Source organism: Diospyros lotus, chromosome 2 (genome assembly GCF_014633365.1).
Source record: "Diospyros lotus cultivar Yz01 chromosome 2, ASM1463336v1, whole genome shotgun sequence".
NCBI classification, from domain to species: Eukaryota; Viridiplantae; Streptophyta; class Magnoliopsida; order Ericales; family Ebenaceae; genus Diospyros; species Diospyros lotus.
In genome coordinates, this window is record NC_068339.1 from 44156727 (window position 1) to 44178341 (window position 21615).

At 37.3% G+C, this 21615-nt stretch overlaps 2 protein-coding genes across 4 annotated transcripts; one reads left to right on the forward strand and one right to left on the reverse strand.

The window, feature by feature from the left end:
* Positions 1–1500: 1500 nt before the first annotated feature.
* On the forward strand, positions 1501–19503 carry LOC127794873 (anoctamin-like protein Os01g0706700). 3 transcript variants are annotated; one of them, XR_008021709.1, is made up of 16 exons: positions 1501–1935; positions 2489–2558; positions 2731–2846; positions 3214–3340; positions 3425–3525; positions 3621–3712; positions 3843–3947; positions 4142–4405; positions 14209–14341; positions 14412–14525; positions 14620–14690; positions 14818–14948; positions 16667–16777; positions 16888–16995; positions 18928–19086; positions 19207–19354. XR_008021709.1 is itself a non-coding variant. In XM_052326138.1 (16 exons), exons 1-16 carry the CDS (start codon positions 1759–1761, stop codon positions 19369–19371), a joined length of 2016 nt encoding a protein of 671 aa, XP_052182098.1. In that variant the 5' UTR covers positions 1501–1758; the 3' UTR covers positions 19372–19503. The 3 variants fall into 3 exon arrangements, 2 of the variants coding, with proteins under 2 accessions (XP_052182098.1, XP_052182099.1); XM_052326138.1 differs by having other exon boundaries at positions 16695–16777; positions 19207–19503; XM_052326139.1 differs by lacking the exon at positions 4142–4405 and having other exon boundaries at positions 16695–16777; positions 19207–19503.
* Positions 19348–20015, reverse strand: LOC127794874 (uncharacterized). Its single transcript, XM_052326140.1, has one exon. The coding sequence runs from the start codon at positions 19998–20000 to the stop codon at positions 19713–19715; it is 288 nt and encodes a 95-aa protein (XP_052182100.1). The 5' UTR covers positions 20001–20015; the 3' UTR covers positions 19348–19712.
* Positions 20016–21615: the final 1600 nt, after the last annotated feature.

Below are 21615 nucleotides of genomic sequence, written 5' to 3' on the forward strand. Positions count from 1 at the left end.
CTGAAGTGCCGACTCCTTACCGGGGTGATATTTTTGATCAGAGCGCACTATTTAAAAGTAAACAAGAATTGATTTTGGCCTTTGGACACTATTGTGTTGATGCGAAGATAAACTATCGAATCAGACGTTCATGTACGGTTAGATTTAAGGCTGGTTGAAAGGATGTGAACTACAAGTTTTTGCTTCATGTAAGATACAAACTCGGTTGTTCGTTTTGGCATGTGGTGAAGTTTATGCCGGGTCACACATGTACTCCAGACGTGTATGATTCAAATTTTCGGAATGTGAAGGCTATTGTTATCGAAAGTTTGTTCTCAGAAAGAGTGACGAGTGGTGAATATACACATGGAATGCTAATAGGGGAGTTGTTGGAGCAGCATGGTGTGCAGATCATGTACACTAAAGCTTGGAGATCGTTACAACATGCAAATAGACTCATTTATGGCAATGTGGCTGAGTCATTTTAGCAGCTACCCTCATATTTTCACATGTTAAAATAAACAAATCTCGGTAGTATTACTGTAATAGAGACAGATAAAAATAATAATTTCTTATATTCATTTTTTGCGTTTGGAGAAGATGAAGCCCCTCCGGTGAGACAGTGGCGAGCGATGGGGCTTCCATCGACTCCGACCTAGCCGACGAAGCCCCATCACCCCCATCGAAGAAACCCCCATCCAACAATAAGGCTTCGAATCACAATCGGCGGGCTTTCCCATTGCCGTCACCCAACCCACAAATCCAAATCCAAGAGAAATGAATTTTGAAATGGAAACTGATTGAGACTTACCTTTGGGATTGCAGTCGATTGGCAATGGTGTTGGCGGTTGTTGTTTGCGCTCGGGTTTGGAGGAGACACGATCGGGTTTGGTATGAGTTCTGATTGGGTTTTGGGGTGGGTTCCAATAAGGAGATATTTTTGTAATTTCAGTGTTTGGGATTTCAAATGGTCACGGTTATTTTGGGGTTTTTGCTGTTTCTAAAGTGATTAATTTGTGCCATTTCCACCGAGGGAGCGGTCGGTGACCGCAGCACTATTATAGAGGGAGACAGGTGGATCGTCTGAAAGCATTACTTAATGGTTGTGAGTCGGTCCAGTGGGCAGTGCAAGCAATGGAGCAGAATGCACGCTGCAGAACATTCGCAGCCTGCTCAACGGCACTGCAGTTGCATATTTCCTTCCTTTTCTGCACTCTGCAGCAGCAATGGCATCTATCTCTTCTTCTTCACCTGCAACTTGCAATTTGCAGACGAGAAGAGATGGAATTTGCAGACGAGAAGAGATGGGAGAGAGAGAGAGAGATCAAATCGAACGCCCTTAGATTTGTCACAGAAACCGATGGTGCATTGGCTCTCGTGCCCCGCGTCTCACTCGAACTGTAATGGCGACAAAAGCAACCAAAACTCGCCGTTTTTACAAAAGCCTTCAGCGTTCACGAGGCCACGTGTCCGCCTCTCGTTCTACGCTTCCAGCAGCTCTGCCTCAATGTCCGAGCATTGAAATCTATCCCCCCCCCCCTCCTGGTCCAATGAAAATTTCAAAAACAAATGCTATTCGTCATTTACTATTTTTAGACGAAGACCTGGATCACCAATTTTGCAGAAAATGAATCTCGAAGGTTCGTTGCAGCTTCAACAACAGGGAGACGCAGATCATTATTCTTGCGGTAACTGACGTTTCTGCTTGAGCAAGGCTCAATTGATTGGAGATTTCAAAGACTCGCTTGTTTTTTTGGTTTCGTTGAAGCTGATTTGGAAATGATTGGGCATGGAGGAGGAGAGAGAACTGCTTTTGAGATAGGCGTGGTGGTTCCAAGGCGGGGTTTGAAGAAAGGAGAGGAGGGCAATGATTGGGTTGAGGTTCTTGTTGATGAGTTCAGGAAGGCGGGGTTAATAGTTGACAGGGTTATTGGCTGTCAGGAAGAATTTCTTAAGGTTACATAATTCCTTAAATTCCTCTTTGGTTTGTTGTTTTACGCCTTCTTTTTATTTGGATTCGTGTTGAATAAGAATCTCAAGCCAGAGATCACATCGTTGTTTGTTGTCCTTTTACGTCCGTTCTTTTAACTTGATTGCTGATATTTTAATTTATATTCTTCAATTTCATTCTTCATACAAAGAATGCTAGAATACAAATGCTATGTGGAATTTCTTAGAGAAGAACTCTAGTTTGCTCTCTACTCCTTGTTATTTTAATTTTGTAGTATAAATTATTGAAATCATCCACTCAAACTCTTAATGCATAGTGTACACTTCCTTGGGCATGATAGTATCAGTTAACCAAGTTCCTCCAGCACGACAAATTTCAGATCCTCACCTGTTCGTTCTACGTGTATTTGAAGATGAAAATCGTGAATCGATTGCATGGTTAATACTTGCAGCTTTTTGAATTAAAATTAGGATAATCTGGATTCTCCTCTGTTGAATATTTGAATTGATATAGCTGAATACTAAGTCCAAATTTACGCTGTGGCAATTACTTCTTTAGTTGGCAGCACCTCTGGAAACTCTTGGGAGAGCCGCAGCTGAGTTGCAATTAAAGAAAAGAACTCATATTGGTAATATTGATGAATTCCTGTTTAGTATTTCTCACGGGCCTTCTAATCCCCCTCCCTCTGGGCCCAAAACAACTCTTCTGTCTTTTACCCTGGTGATATTAAATATCACCTGTCTCACCAAAAAATGAATGGTTTCGTGCATTTGATTGACAATATTTGATATTTAATGCAGGAATGGATCTACTCTTTGAGTGGAACCAGGCTGAAGCTTTTGTAAGACAACCTGATGGTTCATTATTCAGTTGGTGTGAGCGTTTTCAATGCTACCTTCACATCATATATGGAGTTGTGAGTTTTTTAATTTGCAGAAATGCTTCCATCAACTTTCCTTCATGCTCAATTCCTCTCAATACATTGTCTATCTGTATTAAGGCAGTGATCTGAATATCTTATTCTGTGAACAACACAGTTCAAAGACATGGCAATTTAATTATAGCTGAACTCAAGTGAGTCACTGGGGTTTGCCTTCTTCTTTATTGATGTTCTCATTGCAGGATCTAAAATTACATGTCCGCATATTTATTTCTCAATTTTATGCATATTCATTAATTGAAATGTAAACTAATCCATTATGAGATTCTTGGAGTTTTGGTTTCCTTGTAAGCACATATTTTGTTGCTGAGCTGATTTGAAATTTGAAATTTTAAATTCACAGGTAAACAAGCACGAGTCAGGGTCAACATTAAGATATGATTGCAAAGAGTTCCATGGGAAGTTGGGAGAATCTCTTCTTCAGAAGTTGGTGTCAAAGGGAATTGTCAAAGAAGTTTTTCCTTTGCACGGTATGCTAGCTTTAATATATTACAGGGTTACTAGTCGTTCTGAGAAGTGAGAACATTTGGAATAAGTTGAGTTTTGGTTTGTAGATGAACTAAAGAGAAAGCAGCTTCTAAGGAATTGGGCACTGAACTTCTGGGACTTCACAAGACAGCCTCTTGATCAGATATATTCATATTTTGGGTCAAAGGTGACCATTGATACAGTGCTAACTAATATTGCATTTCCTATTTATATGTAATTTTTGAGTTGCAGTAATCTTTGACGATTTAATTCATGCTCTAGATTGCAACATATTTTGCTTTTCTTGGACTGTATACACGGTGGAGTTTATTTCCAGCTGTATTTGGGCTTACACTGCAGTTGTTTGATTTTGGGTATGGTGCTGTTCCTCTTCACGTTTTATTTGGAAAAGTGAACATCTTTTTTCATGCGTGGAGTATGATTTTGGATTATGATTGTCTCTGGCTTACAACAATTTTTTGCTCTTGTCACTGTTTTCTTCAGATCCTTGCAGTTATTAGTGCTCCCTGTTTTCTTCATAAGTATAATACTATGGGCTGTGTTGTTTCTACAGTTCTGGAAACGTAAAAACTGCTCTCTTCTGGTCAGGTACTTGGTTTATTGTCCCACAATTATGTATTAAAAATATTATCATGTAGCTATTGTTTCGTCTAAGTTGTGATGGTTGTTATGTTCCTCCTGTTTTTTATTTTTAAATTTGCTATGTCAGTTGTTTCATACTTAATGTTGTTATTTATATATGCATTTTTTTTTTAATCTTTTCTCATGCTTGGGTGTTGTAGATGGCAGACTAGTACGGTTGGAGACCCTGGATATAAATATTTGGAAACAGACTGGAGTTGCTTCCAGTCTTCTGTTGAACTTATAAAGAAATGGGGCTGTGATAAAACAAATGTGAAGGAGAGATTTCGAAGGGAAGAATGGTTTGGACGTCTGATGAGATTCAGAAATGATGCCATCATTATCTTGAGTATCATATGTCTTCAGCTGCCATTTGAGTTGGCTTATGCTCATCTCTATGAAGTTATCAGATCTGATCTTATGAAGTGAGAACCTAAATAATGTTGAATTTAATTATGTTTTTCTCTTTCCTAGGAAGAGAAATTATTATCTTCTCCCCCCCCCCCCCCCCCCCCCCCCAAAGGCAACAACTGCTAGGTTCGATTTTGAGCTTTTGCAATTTGTCAATTGCATATGTGCAGCATATATACATAGACATATTGTATCACCATGGGTCCTAACCCAAAAGTGCTAGCTGAAGGTGACTTGTGGGCTTGTGGGACCAAGTTTTTATGCCCAAGACCTCCCTAGTAGACCACCAATGTGGGATAAGGTCATGACAAACTCCTCTCTTTTGATACCTAGTAGGGGTGTGCATGGTTCATTTTTTCAAAAAAAAAACCCGAACCAAAACAAATCAAATTGAACTGAACTGCTCGGTTTTTCTAAAGAGTCAAACTGAAACCGAACTTGGAAAAGAATGACATGAAATTGAACTGCTTGGTTTGGCTTTTTTTGGTTTGGGTTCCTAACAACCGATTTTTTCTTTTATATTTTATCCAAAATTTTATATGATGTTTAGATCTTTTCACCAAAACTTAGAACTGTTCTATAGCATTAAAATTGAAAGAAAACATTTCAAATGGGAATTTAATTAAGATATAGTTCTGCTACCAATTTTGTGCTACCTGCTATCATTAAAATTGAAATTGTCATACTAGCTTGACATAATGTTACCAACAAAGTAATAATCAAATATAAATACAACTCCCAATTAGCCCAAAACAAAACACCAGTGACCAGAGTGCGGGAAACCAGAGAATTCCTATAAATTTATGTGATGGAGAACGGTTGCTGAAATTAAGACAGATAAACTTGGAAAAATACATCTCCTCCAAATCACTGAAGCCTCAAAAATCAGCATAATTTCCTCAATAGATACAGCTATAGCCTACAAGAACAACCAAGCGAAGCACCTCATTAGATTTCATTGTGTGGACGTCAGTGAGACCTTCTCCTTTCTCCTTTCTTTGCTTTGGTATTGGTGATAACAGATTTAGCTGATAGCAGTGGGTTTCAATGGTGAATGGATGGCAGACTCAAGGCTTCAGCCAGGGGAGTGAGAGAATTAGAGATTAGAGATGAGGGTTTTTGTTGAGGGGACTGAGGCGATGTGAGGTTAGGGTTTCTGTAAAGCTAACGGACTACAGCTATGTATTTCGGACAGCAGAATGGTAAAAAAAAATATACATAAGTGGTTCTGGTTTGGTTCGGTTTACAACTTCGGTTCAGGTTGGTTTTTCAGCACACATAACCAAACCCTAACTGAACACCTCGGTTTTTTGCAAATGCTGAACTGAAACCAAACCAACCCCCCTTGAAAACAGAATCGAACTGAACTGAACATCCAGTTGGGTTCAGTTCAGTTTTCCGGTTTTCTTGATCTCATTACACACCCCTAATACCTAGTGTCCTCACTAGGCCAACAATCCTATACCGATTAATTTAACTCAAGTCAGATTCATAACACTTTCCTGGCCCAGCTACATGGTAGTTGGTCTTGGGTTAGCTCTGATACCACTTGGAACACCATGGGTCCTGTTATGGTCGAGAATCCTAGACCTCCAATTCATAACACCTATAAACGTCGGAACATTAAGTAAAAAACTGAATAGGTTATGCCTATTCCAGGTTTGGTTAAGGAAGATTAGAGTTATTCTTGTTCCTATTCTTATTTTGTCAATTGTCAGTTTTTCATCAGTACCAGGAGTCTTTGTGTGGTAGGAGACTTTTTAAAATTTGGTTGCTAGCAGGTGCAGTGTCCTAGTAGGAGTTTTTTTTTAAGTCTCCTACCTCACAAAGACTCATGGTACTGATGAAAAACTGACAATTGGCAAAATAGAAATAGGAACAAGAATAACTCTAATCTTCCTTAACTAAACCCGGAATAGGAATAACTTATTCAGTTTTCTGCTTAATGTTCTGGTGCTTATAGGTGTTATGAATTGGAGGTCACGGATTCTCAACCATAACAGGTCCCAACCAAAAAGTGTTAGCTGAAGATGACTTATGGGTTCACGGGGCTAAGCTTTTATACACAAGACCTCCCCAATATACTATTGATGTGGGATTGGGTCACACATATTCATATACATGTAGTTTCAGTATCTAAACTTTTCAAATTGTTGTATGTTTCGCTAAAAGTAATTGCTGCTGACATGTGATAGATCAAATGTAGCACTGGATACCCTATTTGTACATGTAAGGATGATATCAAGAACTTTACTTGAGTTTAACATATTTTATGGATATTTTGCGCAATTACAAGTGTCTTTGCCTAACTGTTGAGGAAGCCACTGGGAAGAATGTCAGGGTTTAAAACCCCTCTTCCATGAATAAATGATTAAAACAAAAATAAAAATATCTACTAGGAAATACTACTAGCAAAAGTACCAATGACTTATCATTAGTGTAGTGAAGGAGTATATTGTTCAGCAGTCAAGATGATTGGGTATTACACAATATCACAAACAAACTTATTAGTTTTATCTATTTAGGGGTCTTTGATATTATCTCGATGTATTTTAAGTTCATGATGACTTAATAAATTATAAGGTAGGATGTAGGTTCATTTTAGGTTACCATATCAAATAAGATTAATTTTAGGTGTTTTATGAAGTCTATAAATATGGCTTATTCATGTAAACTGAAATAATGAGTTTGAAAATGAATAAAAGTTTAATTTTTGGAACTTGAAGGGCTTTGGTCTCTCTGGTCTCTATGCCCCTCTCCTCCTCCTCATTCTATTCTCCATAAGATTCTCTGTTTCTTTTCCCTGCTGCTTCCTGTTCTTTTTTCTTTTTCTTCTTGTTACGCTTCTTCTTCTATAATCTTCTGCTGCTGTTACTGCTTTAGCTGCACCTTCCGCTTCCTTTCGGATCTGCCCGTATTTTATTTTGTTCTTCTCCTCCTCCTACTAGTTCTCTCTCTGGTTTCTACTGCATCAACATCTCTAGTGCTGCTGCTAGTTTTCTTTTCTTTTTTAACTTCTTGCATCTAATTTTAATATTATAGATCTTGGTTTATGCTATTTGCATATAACATTGTCTTGGTGGATGAGATAAAAAATGCTTGAATATTAAGCTTGAGATATGGTGGGATACCTTATGATTCAAAAGATTCAAATTGAGCAGATGCAACAACCAAATATATGGAATGTAAGTTCAGTAAATGTAGAAGTGTGGAAGATGTTAAGGTGAGACTTGAAAATGGAGTCATTTCAAGAAAGGATAAGTTTAGATTTCTTGAATCAATTGTTTAAAAAGTGTAAACTAGGAAGAATAGATATGGAGAAGGAAATCTATTTCACAGTGTATTGGAAAAACAATGGTTCCTCTCTTCTTATGGAGGAATGATACAACATAGTAGGAAATATTTACAAAATATATAGAATATTCCTACAACTAAAAATAAAAACAATCAATCAAAGAAAGGGATTTGGGGCATCAATCAAGAGACTGGTGTTGATTCTCGCTCCCACTAATCAAGGGAATTGACTCCTTTCCATTTCCACACTCCTCCTCAAGTTAGCTTGAAGATATCTTCCATAGCAAGCTTGCTTACTAGATCTTCAAACTGTCTCTTGTGTAATCCCTTTATGAGAACATCAGCAACTTGATCAACTGTTGAAATGTAAGGCATACAAATTACCCCATTGTCAAGTTTCTCCTTGATAAAATATTAATCCACCTCTACATGCTTTGTTTTGTCATGGAGAACCGAATTGTGGGCAATGGAAATTGTAGTTTTGTTGTCACAATAGACCTTTGCTAGTAAGAAAGTGGAAACCTCGAAGTCCTCTAATAATCTTTTTATCCACATAACCTCACAAATCCCGTGGGTTACTAAACGGAATTTAGCTTCAACATTACTTCTGACTGCCATGTTTTGTTTCTTGCTCCTCCAAGTGACAAGATTACCACCCACGAAGGTTCTGTAACCCGATGTAGATCTTCTATTTGTAACGTTGCCTGCCTAATTTGCGTCAGTATAGGCCTCTATGTGAAGATGTCCTTAGTTTTTTAAGAGCAAACCTTTTCCAGGTGTTCCCTTTAGGTATCTTAGGATTCTATAGGCAACCTCAAAGTGCTTTGAATTCGGTGAGTGCATAAATTGACTTACCACACTTACTGTGAGGGCTATATCAAGTCGGGTATGAGATAGATAGATGAGTCTACTCATAAGTCTTCGGTATTTCTCTCTATCTACCCCATCCTTGGTTTCAGTAGGTTGAAGCTTCAAGTTATGGGAGTCTCGGCTACCTTGCATCCACTCATTCTTGTTTCACTGAGTAAATGCAAGACATACTTGCGTTGATTGATAAAGATTCTTTTCTTTGATCTTGCAAATTCCATCCCAGGGAAGTACTTTAGGGCTCCCAATTTTTTTTATCTCAAACTCATGTGCTGACTTTCTCTTAAGTTCTCCAATTTCTGCATTGTCATCACCAATCATTATTATATCATCCATATATACAATTAAAATAGCCTTTTTATCGTCCCTTGAGTGCTTGTAGAACATTGTGTGGTTAGTTGACTCTAAGTGTAACCATAGCTCTTTAACGCTCTTCCAAACCTTTCAAACCATGCTCTTGATGACTGTTTTAGATCATATAAGGACTTTTTTAATCTGCATACCTTGTTGGTACTGAGGCTTTTCTCAAATTCCGGTGGAAGGTCCATAGACACTTCTTCCTCCAAATTGCCATTCAAAAAAGCATTCTTTACATCAAGCTGGTGTAGAGGCCAATTCAAATTCATCGCTAGAGAGAGGAGTACTTGAATGGAGTTTATCTTTGCTATTGCAGTGAAGGTCTCTTGGTAGTCAATGCTGTAAGTTTGGGTAAATACCTTCGCAACAAGTCTCGCCTTATACCTCTCCATGCTCTCATTTGCTTTACATTTTATGATGAAGATTCACTTACAACCTACAGTTGTCTTGCCTCTCGGTAGCTCCACAATCTCCCAAGCCCATTCTTTTCAAGAACATTCATCTCCCCTTTTACCACTACCTTCCAATTCGGATCACCTAGGGTATCCTAAATAGTTCTTGGAATATGCAAGTTAGAAATATTTGAAAGGAAAGTCCTGTGGTGATTGGACAGTTTCTAGTATGACAAATATTTGGCAATAAGGTGTTTGGTACATGATCTTACTCCTTTTCCAGTGGCAATGGGGACATCTAGATTAGGGAAATCAAACGAGGAAGAATTCAAAAGAGCAAGTTTAGAGTTACCCTGAGAGGAGGGAAGACCATCATTCGGAGATGTTGACTGTTCAGTTGATGGAGGGATATTCGGTTCGATAGTATTTTTTCTAAGTTTGTCTTTTCATATAAAACTGAAGCTCCAGTTTCAAATTGCTTTGGTTTGTTTGTGGCAATTCTCTCCCTGGTTTTGACTCCATCATGCTTGACACTTATGAACTAGACGCATCCTGTTCATTATTTTTTTTGAGCACTTGTTTCCTTGGATTGTTTATCAGAGTGGAGCAGAGTGTTAATCATAGTTGGAAGGGGTTCATGGATTTTCAAGAAAGTATCATTTTCCAAAAAATTAACTTCTTCTACACCATGCTTCTCCTAAAGATGAATTTTGGGAAAATAGGGTTGATTCTTAATGAAAGACACATCCATGCTTATTTGAGTTTTATTTGTCATAGGGTTAAAGCACATGTACTCTTTTTTATTGGGAGCGTAACCCATAAAAACACACTTTTCAACTATGAGATCCAATTTGGAGAGAAATATTTGTGGAATGTAAACAAAGCAAGTGCAACTAAAAACTTTTAAGGGTAACTTAGAGTACAACCGACACATGGGGAAAAACTTTTTTAAAGAATGCAAAGGAGTTTCAGAGTTTAAGACACAAGTTAGCATTCTATTGATGAGATAGGAAGCAGTTAAAACCGCATCTCCCTAGAGGTATTTTTGGACATTCATTGAAAACATAAGAGCTCTAGCTACTTAAGGTAAATGTCTATTTTTGCGTTCAACAATGCCATTTTGTTGGGGGGTTTCATTACATATGGATTGATGTCAGATTCCTTTTTCTTTCAAAAATGCCCCCCAAACATTCATTAAGATACTCTGTTCCATTATTAGATCGAATAATACAAGTTTTTGTGTTAAATTGGGTTTCAATCATGGAAAAGAAATATTTGAAAATTCTAGCTACATTGGATTTCTTAGCAAGCAAGTAAACCCAACATAGTCTAGTATGATCATCAATTAGGGGTGTTCACGGTTCGGTTTGGTCGGTTTTTAACATTTTTAATACGTCAAACCGCATTGCGGTTTTTCTATAAGACCAAACCATATAGTCTAGTTTGGGGAATGGAAACCGCACCGCATTTTGTGGTGAGGTTCAGTGCGGTTTCCACGATTTGTTGAATGTTTGGCTTTCGCAGTTTGACGCGGTTTGGTTTTCGCAGTTTGATGCGGTTCGGTGCCTCTTATCAAATCCTATGCTGAATATGTTGAATGTCTTACATCCTTTGCAACTCATATTCACCATACAAGCACAGGAGTAAAAAGACAGGTTTTGGGTTACCTAAAATGCTATATCCAGCATGTGTAAATGTGATGATTTGGAAATATCCCTCCCTCCCTATGATTCAGAAAATCCCCTTGCTTCTACTTTGACCATCTGCATCCTCTTTTTTCCTATTATCTATTTCCTCTTCTATCTTGCTCTTATTCATCTCCTTCAACTACCTTGACTTTATTTGGTCCTGTTGTTTCCACTTCCCTTCCCTTATTGGGCTGATTAAAAACACTCCAAACTTCTAACACTACTTCTGGTTCATACCTTGATTCTGCAAAGTGACCAAGGTGGCTGACGACTATACTCCAGCGTTGCCAACGACTGCAAATGAAGTTCGAAGAAGACGAAGAGGAAGAAGACGATGGCAGAGTAAGGATGGACTTACTGGCAGGTGGCGATGATCGGACTTACCGGCGAGCGGCAACGATCGACCTAGTGGGTTAGAAGTGCACCACTAGTAGAGAGAACATAGAGAAGAAATGTGGTGCGACACTAGTAGAGAGAACATAGAGAAGAAATAGAATGGAAGGCATTACGATTACATACATTATACATGCCTTTTATATATTTATTTTTTATTTTGTATTTATTTTATTATTATAATATTGCTGAGGCGGTTTAGTTCAAAACCAAATTGCGAAATCTCCAAACTGCGCACCGCATGGTTTGGAGATTTCTTAAGCTGTGTCGAACCGCTCACCTAAAAAAATCGCGCGGTTCGATCGGTTTCCACAGTGTGTTTATTTTTTTGAACACCACTATCATCAATAAACATTACAAACTATCTTTTGCCAAATAAAGTGGTAATCTTTGAGGGTCCCCAAACATCACTATGAATCAAATAAAATGGCTTTGAAGGGCAGTAAGGTTTTGAAGTAAATGTAACACAATGATCTTTAGACAAATGACAATTTTCATATTGAAACATAGAAGGATCCACTCCTTTAAATAACTTAGGAACTAAATGTCTCAAAGAAGGAAAAATAGGATAGCCTAACCTTAGATGCCATTGCATAATTTGATCAAAAACAGAAATCAAACGTGTACCACTTAATTCGTGAGCTTTTTTTTCTGACTGAAGACATCCTCATTAAAAATAGTAAAGTCTGTTTATCTCTCTAGCACTACCAATCGTCTTCCTTGAGTTTTGGTCTTGAAATGTACAGTATGAATCAAAGAAGGTAACACGATAGTTAGAGTCTTTTGAGAGTTTACTGATAGATAGAAGATTACAGGTAAGTTTAGGAACATGAAGTACTGATTTAAGACCAATACTATCAGAGAGTTTAATGAGACATTTACCTACAATAAGTGAAAGACTATCATCGGCTATCCTTATTTTTTCACTACCAAAATAAGGAATGTACTAATCGAACATATATGATAAACCAGTCATATGATCAGATGCTCCTGAATCAATGATTTAGGGGAGCAGATTTAGAAAAACTAGATAGGGCTAAAGGATTTCTACTTGAATGGGCCAATGAACAATTGGGTGTACCAAGTAATGGATTAGACTTTAGCTGTTACACGAGTTGATTGAGCTACTCTTTACTAAGGGGTCTTGCTTGTTGCTGATTGAATAGTGTGGTGCAAGTCTTAGTTTTTTAATACCTTGTAAATGGCCTAGTGCAAATTTTGCACTCCTTGCCATAATCTGCCTTTGTCATTTGAACATACGGATTATTTCCGAGGCACAACTCACAGATGATGGGGAAGTCGGAACATTCTCAACCATCAGCTTGGATGTCTCTCAGTAACGTGTGCGCCATAGTTTGGCTCTTACAGAATGAAGCAGCAAAGTTGCAGAAAGAGGCTGCAGGCTGGTACTGTTGGCAATGACTGAAAGGGCGCAAAGGGCATTTGATGGCATGTTGATGGCCGGCGACAAAGGTAGGAAAGACGCGGAGGTCGCCCAACGTCGCGATGGTGGCTAGAGGCGAGGATGGAGGGCTTCATGAGGCCATTAAATAATTGTGATGGTGGCTAGTGGCCTAGGGTTCAGCGGTCGCAAGGGTTGCCTAAGGCTGAAACAACGGCGATTTAAGGCGACGACTAGGGTTTGATAGTGGTGGCCGGAGTTGGCGGCGGCTAGGGTTTGACAGTGGCAGCTATGAATCAACGAGCACCTAGGGTTTGAAAGTGGTGGCTATGACTCATTCCCTGCTTTGATGTAAACTGGAAAGAATAGATATGGAGAAGGAAATTTATTTCACTGTGTTGTGGAAAAACAATGGTTCCTATCTTCTTATAGAGGAATGATACAACATATTAGGAAAGATTTACAAAATATATAGAATATTCCTACACCTAAAAATAAAAACAACCAATCAAAGAAAGGGATTTGGGGCATCAATCAAGAGATTGGGGTCAAGGGAATTGACTCCTTTCCATTTCCACAAAAAGATAGACAAATTAATGCGAATATCTCTCACAATTTTGTTATATGACACAAAATATTGTGCGATAAAGCACCAATATGTGTAAAATATCAGTGTAATGGAGATGAGAATGTCAAGGTGGACTTTGGTCCTACAAGAAAATATAGAATTAGAAATGAGGTTATATGTCATATGATTAGAGAGAGTTCTACTAAAGATAAAATACATGAAATACGATCAAAATAGTTTGGTCATATGAGAAGAAGATTGATCGATATTCTTGCAAGGAGAGTGGAAAATGTTTTTAGCAAAAGAGGTAAGAGTAATACACCTTATTCTAACCAAGTTGGGGTCAGGAGCATGGAATTTGTAATGTCAATTGACTATACGAATCCATACAAAAGAACAATGTGGCAAAATTTTATACCAAATGCCTTTCCTAACACAACCCTCTACCTCTTAGCCATGGTATGACCATAGATAAAATGATTGGCGAGCTAGAGTTTATATAATTGACCCCAACTAGTAGGTTTAAGGTTTGATTTTGTTATCTTTGTTGTTGTTGTCTCTAATTTTAATTTAATGTTTTTTCAAGCATCATCACTGTGTCAAGAGTTTCTGCAGAATTGGTATTTAGCCATTTGTTGGTTTTTGACATAATTATCAATTGAGATTTAATGTTCATTACTTACCGAAAAGAAAGAGATTCAATGTCCATGTACTAGAATCTGCACTCCATGTGGCCTAGCTGTAATTTGTAGGCAAGGATTAGCCAACTACTTCTGAGATAACAATTTTGCATCAAATATTTCTTGTTTTTCTCACATTTAACTATTATAATCTCGGGTGAATCTTTCGTTTTCAGGTTTGGTCTGACTGCACTCTATCTTATTGCAATTCAATATTTTAACAAAATTGGGGGCAAGATATCTGTCAATCTCATTAAATGTGAAAAGAATGAAAGCACAGAATACAGAGCTGACAGTTTGATTTACAAGGTAGCGAAGAGAACCATTGCCATCCTTTAGGATCTGGGTTTTTTATAAATAAGTACTTCCTCACTTGCAGGTTTTTGGTCTCTTTTTTATGCAATCATATATTGGGATATTCTATCATGCACTTCTTCATCGTAATTTATCGACGCTTCGCCAAGTTTTAATTCAGCGGCTGATAGTGTCCCAGGTAGAAATAGGTGTTGATGATTTTTTATGTGGTTCAGTTCTTTTTTCTTTTTTTTTGAAAATTTATGTACTCTTTTGCTTGAAATATACTCCAGCTGCTGGCAAATCTGATGGAACATTCTTTACCCTATCTGAAATACAGCTACAAAAAATATAGAGCTGTTCGGTAAATTTCTTTCATTGTAATCTCCTTATTTTTTAGCCCCATAACTAACATGCTCATTTTTGCGTTCATTATATGCACTTGAATGCTAATGCACTTGAATGCTATTTCACCATTCCTTGCCTTGCAGAAAGAAAAGAAAACGAGAGAAAGGATCGCATACAGGGAAGGCGCAGTTCATTAATAGGGTAGAGAAAGAGTATCTTAAGCCTGCATATTCTGCAAGCGTTGGTGAGGAACTTGAAGATGGGCTGTTTGATGGTAATGCACAATTTCCTGCTGCTTGCAAAATCATATGTTTTGCTAATATTGACATATGAAAATCGTATGGTATTTAAGGCGTCCAATTTTGTTGCCGAGAGTTAATATGGCAGGCATTATTTTGTTTCCTATCTTTAAAGTTGCATATAGATTTGTGTTATTTTTTTTGTTGCTCTAATGCATATTCAGATGAGGTTTAGGTCTGTTTTACCCTAGTTTTTTAGCTGTTTTTATCCTTAAAAATACTGTAGGCATTTTGGAGCAAACTTTTTCTAGCCAATTTCTACTTTGCAAAAAGCAAGATTTTTGGACCAAAAATCAACAAAGATTATTGTTATTATTATTATTTTTTGTTAGGATAATGATAAATGTATCAAAATGAGTCGACTTAGATCTCAATGCATGGGCAAAACTGTCAATTTGGCCACTTGGCTGCTAAAATTGTCTGCTCCCCTTGGCAAATGTATCATCACCCCTTTATTTCTTTTCAGTAATAGAAGAGATTAGAAATATTTTTACATTTGGGTCTAATAAACCATACTCCCCTATGGTATGAACCTTCGGCATGAACACCCCCATACTCTACTTTTAGCCAAATTGGTCTCTGTGCTCTGTTAATTTAATTAAAATTAAGTTAAAATTATCCTTGATATCTATCTAATTAAGTTAAATTAAGTCAAATTTAATACAAAATAAAAAATAAAATTCAAAAGGTAAAAAGGTTACTGCTGAGGGGAACCCACCCCCGATTGATTCCAGTGGGCCCATTCCCATTGCTGGCAGAGGGGTTCCTAGATCTGAAAAAGAAGAAGGCCAACCATTGTAGGAACCAGTCTGGGCTCCCCTCGGCCAGCAACCTTTTTTTTTAATTTAATTTTTTTGTTTTGTATTAAAATTGATTTAATTTAACTTAATTAAATAGAGATTAGGGTAATTTTAACTTAATTTTAGTTTAATTAATGAAATTTGTAATGGAGGGCATCTCTTGGCCATTTTGAGAAAGTTTAGGAACTGATTTGGCTAAAAACAAAGCATAGGGCCTTTGGGCCAAAGGCACAAACCACAGGGGGTATATGGTCAATTTACCCTTTGCATTTTATATAACTGTTTTTATAAATTATAATGTTTTCTTATTATAAGAGTGTTATTATTTTATTTTCCAAAGAATCATGCTAGATGTACAACTATTTTGTACATCTTGGACTACATAAGGGGGTATTATGACTAAAATACCCTCCGCCTCACGCGCCTCTATGCGTCTCATGATAGATTTTTTTGTCATTGGTACACTTTTATGTAGCCCAAGGTGTACACAAAGGTGTACCAATAGCATTTTCCTTTTCCAAATTATATTACTACAGGAAAAATAACATTTTTAAGCAGTTACCAAACGCAAGATACAAATTTTTTTAAACCAGCTTTTTCTGCTCCTTTATTAGGCCAATGAAGCCTTAGTTAGTTGATTTTGACTCGTCAAACTAATTCTTGTCGAGAACTCCATCCTTGGTCCAACGTAACATGTGATTGTTTGAGTTTGCCATGTATTTTGGCATTTGTAGAAATGATTCACCTCTGATTGCTTTTGGTTGTGATTTCATCCTTCATGGTAAACGTGCATATTCCAACCTCCTTTGGGGTTTCTTATTTTTTATTTGCTTCATTTCTTGTTTATGTGGTTTTGTATCAAGCATATGGAATAAACTATTTGACTTCTTCAGCTCATGAGAGTTCCAAAATCATCTGCAGACTTTCTGGTGTTGGCATTGCAGTTTGGCATGATTATGATGTTTGCTTGTGCATTTCCTCCAGCATTTGCCTTTGCTGCACTGGTAATAATGTTCTTTGTAGCTTTCTTCAACATAATTCCGGGGCACTCTTTTAGATCGTATCAGATATAGACGAGATGAAAATCTTTCCTCTACATGTTCTTTCTTTGCAGAACAACATAACAGAAATCAGAATAGATTCACTAAAGCTGCTTGCTATGTTGAAAAGGCCCATTCCTCGTGCTGCTGCAACAATTGGAGCTTGGCTAAATATATTTCAGGTACCAAACATATCTGTTCTAGACTGAAAAAGAAAAAGGGTTTCCGTCCTCTCATTTTTGTTTTCTGAATGCCCGCTCATGAAGCATATAAACATGTCTAAGTGGTGGTGCTAAATTTATTTCTTAAAATACAGTTTCTATATCCACAAGTATTCTTTTGCTATTTGTAAAATTTGTCAGGTTGGACAACTCTATTTTGGAATATTATCTGGGTAATATATCTCTTCAGAATTTTGGAAGTAGAAAATGGATTTTTTTTTTTTTTGGAATTACTTTGGTTATTTCCTTAGATATACATCCAAAGAAATTGATTGTTAATGTCAATGTTCAAGCATCCAAGAGCCAAAGAGTAAATACCTCAGCTTAACATTGCAACCTTGTCACTGCTTTTTGTGGCAATTATGGGTCAATGTCATTACTTGTTGCCACACCAGTTTAGAAAGTGCTTGTAATCAGTATCAACTAGAAGGAAATTTGCATTTGGAATTGAGAATGATGTATCCCTTGTCTTTAGCAAATACTCTTATCAATGATATAATCACTGTAATTAGATGTTGGCATTAGCAAATCCATTGGGTCCTTTCTTTGTGGTTAAACTGCTTCTCCTAACAGTTAAAATTAGCTGTTTTCATTGTGCTTTTTTTCGGGTTTACTGATGTCTTCGCTGCACCAATATTTCCATATTAATGAGTTCAAGCTTTATGCTTTGGCTTAATATCTATCATTGCCCTAGGAGAAAATTTGTCATTGTTTATCTTTTGATATGTGAAGGTAAATTATATCATAGTTATCATCATCACAGGCCCTAATCCCACTAGGTAAGACAGGCTACATGGATTCTAACTCTTCAATTATATTTGTCTTTGATCACATCTTTGTTTTCGGTAAGTAATTAATTTGATCATATCTTTTCTGAAGTCTATATCCTATTTCATATTTTAAGAGTTTTTCACCAAGTTTTCTCTAGTCTCTCTTTTGTTACAAGTTTCTTTCATTTCATCCAGTCTCTTCACAGGCACATCTGTTGGTCTTTATCATAGCACCTTGCCACATCTTATTTTCATTAGACTATTTTAAGGGAAAAATGTGTTCAGTACCCCTGAGGTTTGGCCTAAAAGCAGGTGGTACCCTGAGGGTTTAAAAATAGCAATGACATCCCTTCACTTTAGAAATCTGGTTGCATTAAGCCCCCTACGTTACTTAACACCAGTCAAATTTTTGACAATGATTGAACTATCCTCTCTTCTCTTTTTCTCCCTTGCACCCTTTCTCTCTCCCCTGCGCCCACCCCAATGAACCAACCCACTGTACAGAGAAGGAGATGATCCCATGCAGTGGCCATCTAAGGGGGAAGGAGACGTGGGCCATTAATGTACAGTCTATGGACCCTTAATTTAAGCTTCAGTATCTCTTTCACAAGGTCTGCCATGTGTTTCTGCTTTATGATAATTCTTTTAATAGCATATATAAACAACTTGAACTCCTTTCTTCTTAAACCTTCCACAACTCTTTTGGACTTTGTAATAGGTTTTTCCCTATATCTTTCCATCAAACACCTCAGTTAGTAGAAAAATTATGTTGTTGATCTATTAGGCATGAGACCAAATTGGGATTCAGAGACCTTGGTTTCCTGTATTAACCTCTTACTCAATCACCCTTTCCTCAACTTTTATGATATAGTCCATTAGCTTGATCCCTCTGTAATTTTTACTACTATGAACATTTCTTTTGTTCTTGTAAAAATAAGGAGTAGAATGCTCTTTCTCCACTCATTAGGTATAGACTTTGGTTAAACGTACATTATGTGATTTGTAGATCAGATGGATTTGTCATTGGTTATATTAGCTGCTTAGATGTGTTGTGTCTTCTGGTTGTCTTCGTGCTCTACAACAAACTGAGTTACTCATATGCAACCAATGCTTTGAATTTCAGTTTCTGATAGTGGTGTCTATATGCACCAACTGTGCGATTCTCGTCTGCTTTTACGATCGGGAAGGGAAATGGAAAATTGAACCTGGGCTTGCTGCTATCCTTATCATGGAACACATCCTCTTGTTAATTAAATCCGTCTTCTCCCGCATTGTTCCTGAGGTGATTTTCTATTTGTTCAAAAAAATTCCTTCCAGCTGCGTCTCCATTCTAACCAATAGATTAGATGCCGAAGTACAGTTGAACAATCCATGAAGCCTGAGCATACATGTTTCCTTGTAGGAGCCTGATTGGGTGAAAGCTGACAGAATGATGAATGCAACGCAAGCCCGGGATGTGTGCTCGAAGCAGCTTTTGAGGAACATTTCTGGCAATGAAAAGGTATTTTCTCGAGCCGAAATGACAGGTGGAGCGATGGGGCAATTTGACGAAAAAAAATCTTCTTGAATTTCTTTAAGATTATTCAAGGAACATATGTGAAGCCTAGTTGTGTCAGCATAGAGTATTGCCTCAACTGGGGTTCTTTTATTTGTATAAATACAGCATTTTTTATGAAAAGAATTCTTCTTCATTTCTTCCCGCAAGCAACATATCAGTGAAGAATCATTGTGAAGACAACTCTGTAATTGTATTGTGTTGCCTTGCCTCCTTGAAGAATGTAGAACAGTAGGTGGGCTTGTGCTGCTAAAACAACTCTGTTTTGTTTATATGGGCCTTTCGGTTAAAGCAATTGATTCGAGAGAAGGCCTAGGTATGTACAGATCATGCTCTTGCTGCAGCAGTTTCGATCATCTACGAGAGCTTCCAACCCGGTCGCCGGAATCACGGATGCTTCCAAACTGGCCGCTGACCTGACGGGCGTAGGTAACAACAGCCTTAGCCCATTTCTTGATCTCCGATTTGAACTTCTTGGAATCCAGGCTTGCCAGGGATTTCATTCCTGGTTCCATGGAGATCTCCATGAAGGAGCAGCAGCGGTCGAAACGCTGGCGCTTTGCCGGAGCTCCGGCTTCTTTAGCGGAGTTGCCGATGGAGTCTTCTCCCATCGGCTGAGCAGCCAAACTTGGATTCTGCATTGGCTGCTGCAAGGGCTTCCTCAGAATTTATTCAGGCTAAAATAGAGTTGGTTCAAGGCACGGAACCGTGCGGCTGTTGACTCGAGACCTTTCCAACATTCCTTAGGCGTATCAACTTTCGTAGCAACCAATCATCTCGGTACATAAAATTTTACGGGAAAAGTACAGCAGAGTTGATGGTATTATTAAGTAATGGTGTTCCGGAAGCAATAGAAAAGTTATTTTCGGATTAATTATAGTTACAAAAAATAAGGAAAATAAAGGAAATAAAAGCAGAAGCAATTAGAAGTTTCCAGGTCAATTCTATTCTCTTTGCCAAACGATAATTGGTCATTGTTGTTGGCCTTGGGCACCAAGGAAAGCGTTGACAACACAAAGTCTTGTGTTTTCTGGGTAGTTTGTTTGTTGGGTTATGTACCATATGAACATGTCAACCGTAAAGCTGTCGTGGAAGAATCTTCCTAAAAAGAAAGGCTAAACTGTGAGAATATATCAATCTCTTTTGTAAATTTGTAATATAATCCAGCACTTTCACTTTTGACAATTAAATTTAAATTAATTTAATTAGGTATAATTTTAATTATTATATCAAATTGATTTAGAACAAGTGTATTTATATGTACATAAAAAAAAAAAAAAATTATCTTCGTCTTTATTGTCATCACCGCTATCGCCTATTGCCGTTAGCCTCTCGCAGGCGTCGTCAACTATATCAATTGTAGTTACCAACCATCGTGGTTGCCTATTCATTTTCTCCGACCATGATTTGTCTTGTCATAACCGACAATCCATCTTTACTATCACTGTATCAATTATAGTTTTTGACAATCACAGCTGCTTGTTCGTCTTCTCTAGCTATTATTTATTTTAGCACTGGCAACTAGCTATGGTCCTATACCCAATAAAGACTGAACATCATTCTCTCTTTCTAAGATCTTTTCTTTCTTTCCATAGATTCTTTCGTTCTTCAATGACAAATAAGCTAGCTCTCTCTCTTCTAGCTCCCAACCCCCCACCTCCCAAATCCTTCTTTCAAGACCAAAACCCTCTAACTGACCTATTGCCAAAATCTCTACTCGCCCCACCCCTCCAAGACCACCTCCTTCGCCACAACTACTGCCTACTGACGACAGTTGGCGACTGTGGTGGCGACGGTGGCAACAACAACAAATATATAATTTTTTTTTTTTTAATTTTTTTCTTATATATACACAGATTCTACAAATAGTAATATTATTATATAATACTTAGCATAACACAATTCCTCTAAATTGATTTTATGTGTTGGATAAAATTGTATTCAATTGACTTAATTTAGACTTAATTGATAAAATTAAAGAATTGAATAGAATTATAAATTTGCAAAAGGAATTGGTATATTTTCATAATTAGCCCTAAAAAATGATAATAATAGTAAATATATAAAATAATGGCTACTTGGATATTAGTGGTATTTTTAGTATTAATCCAAAATTATAAAATACGAAATAGTTCTTATACCCAAAAAGTCTATTACAAAAGTAAAATAAAAAGAAAACTTGTTTTATTGAATCATGTGTATAAAATGAGGATAGAATCTCATTCTACTATTGTAGTTAATACTTATAGTGAGTTC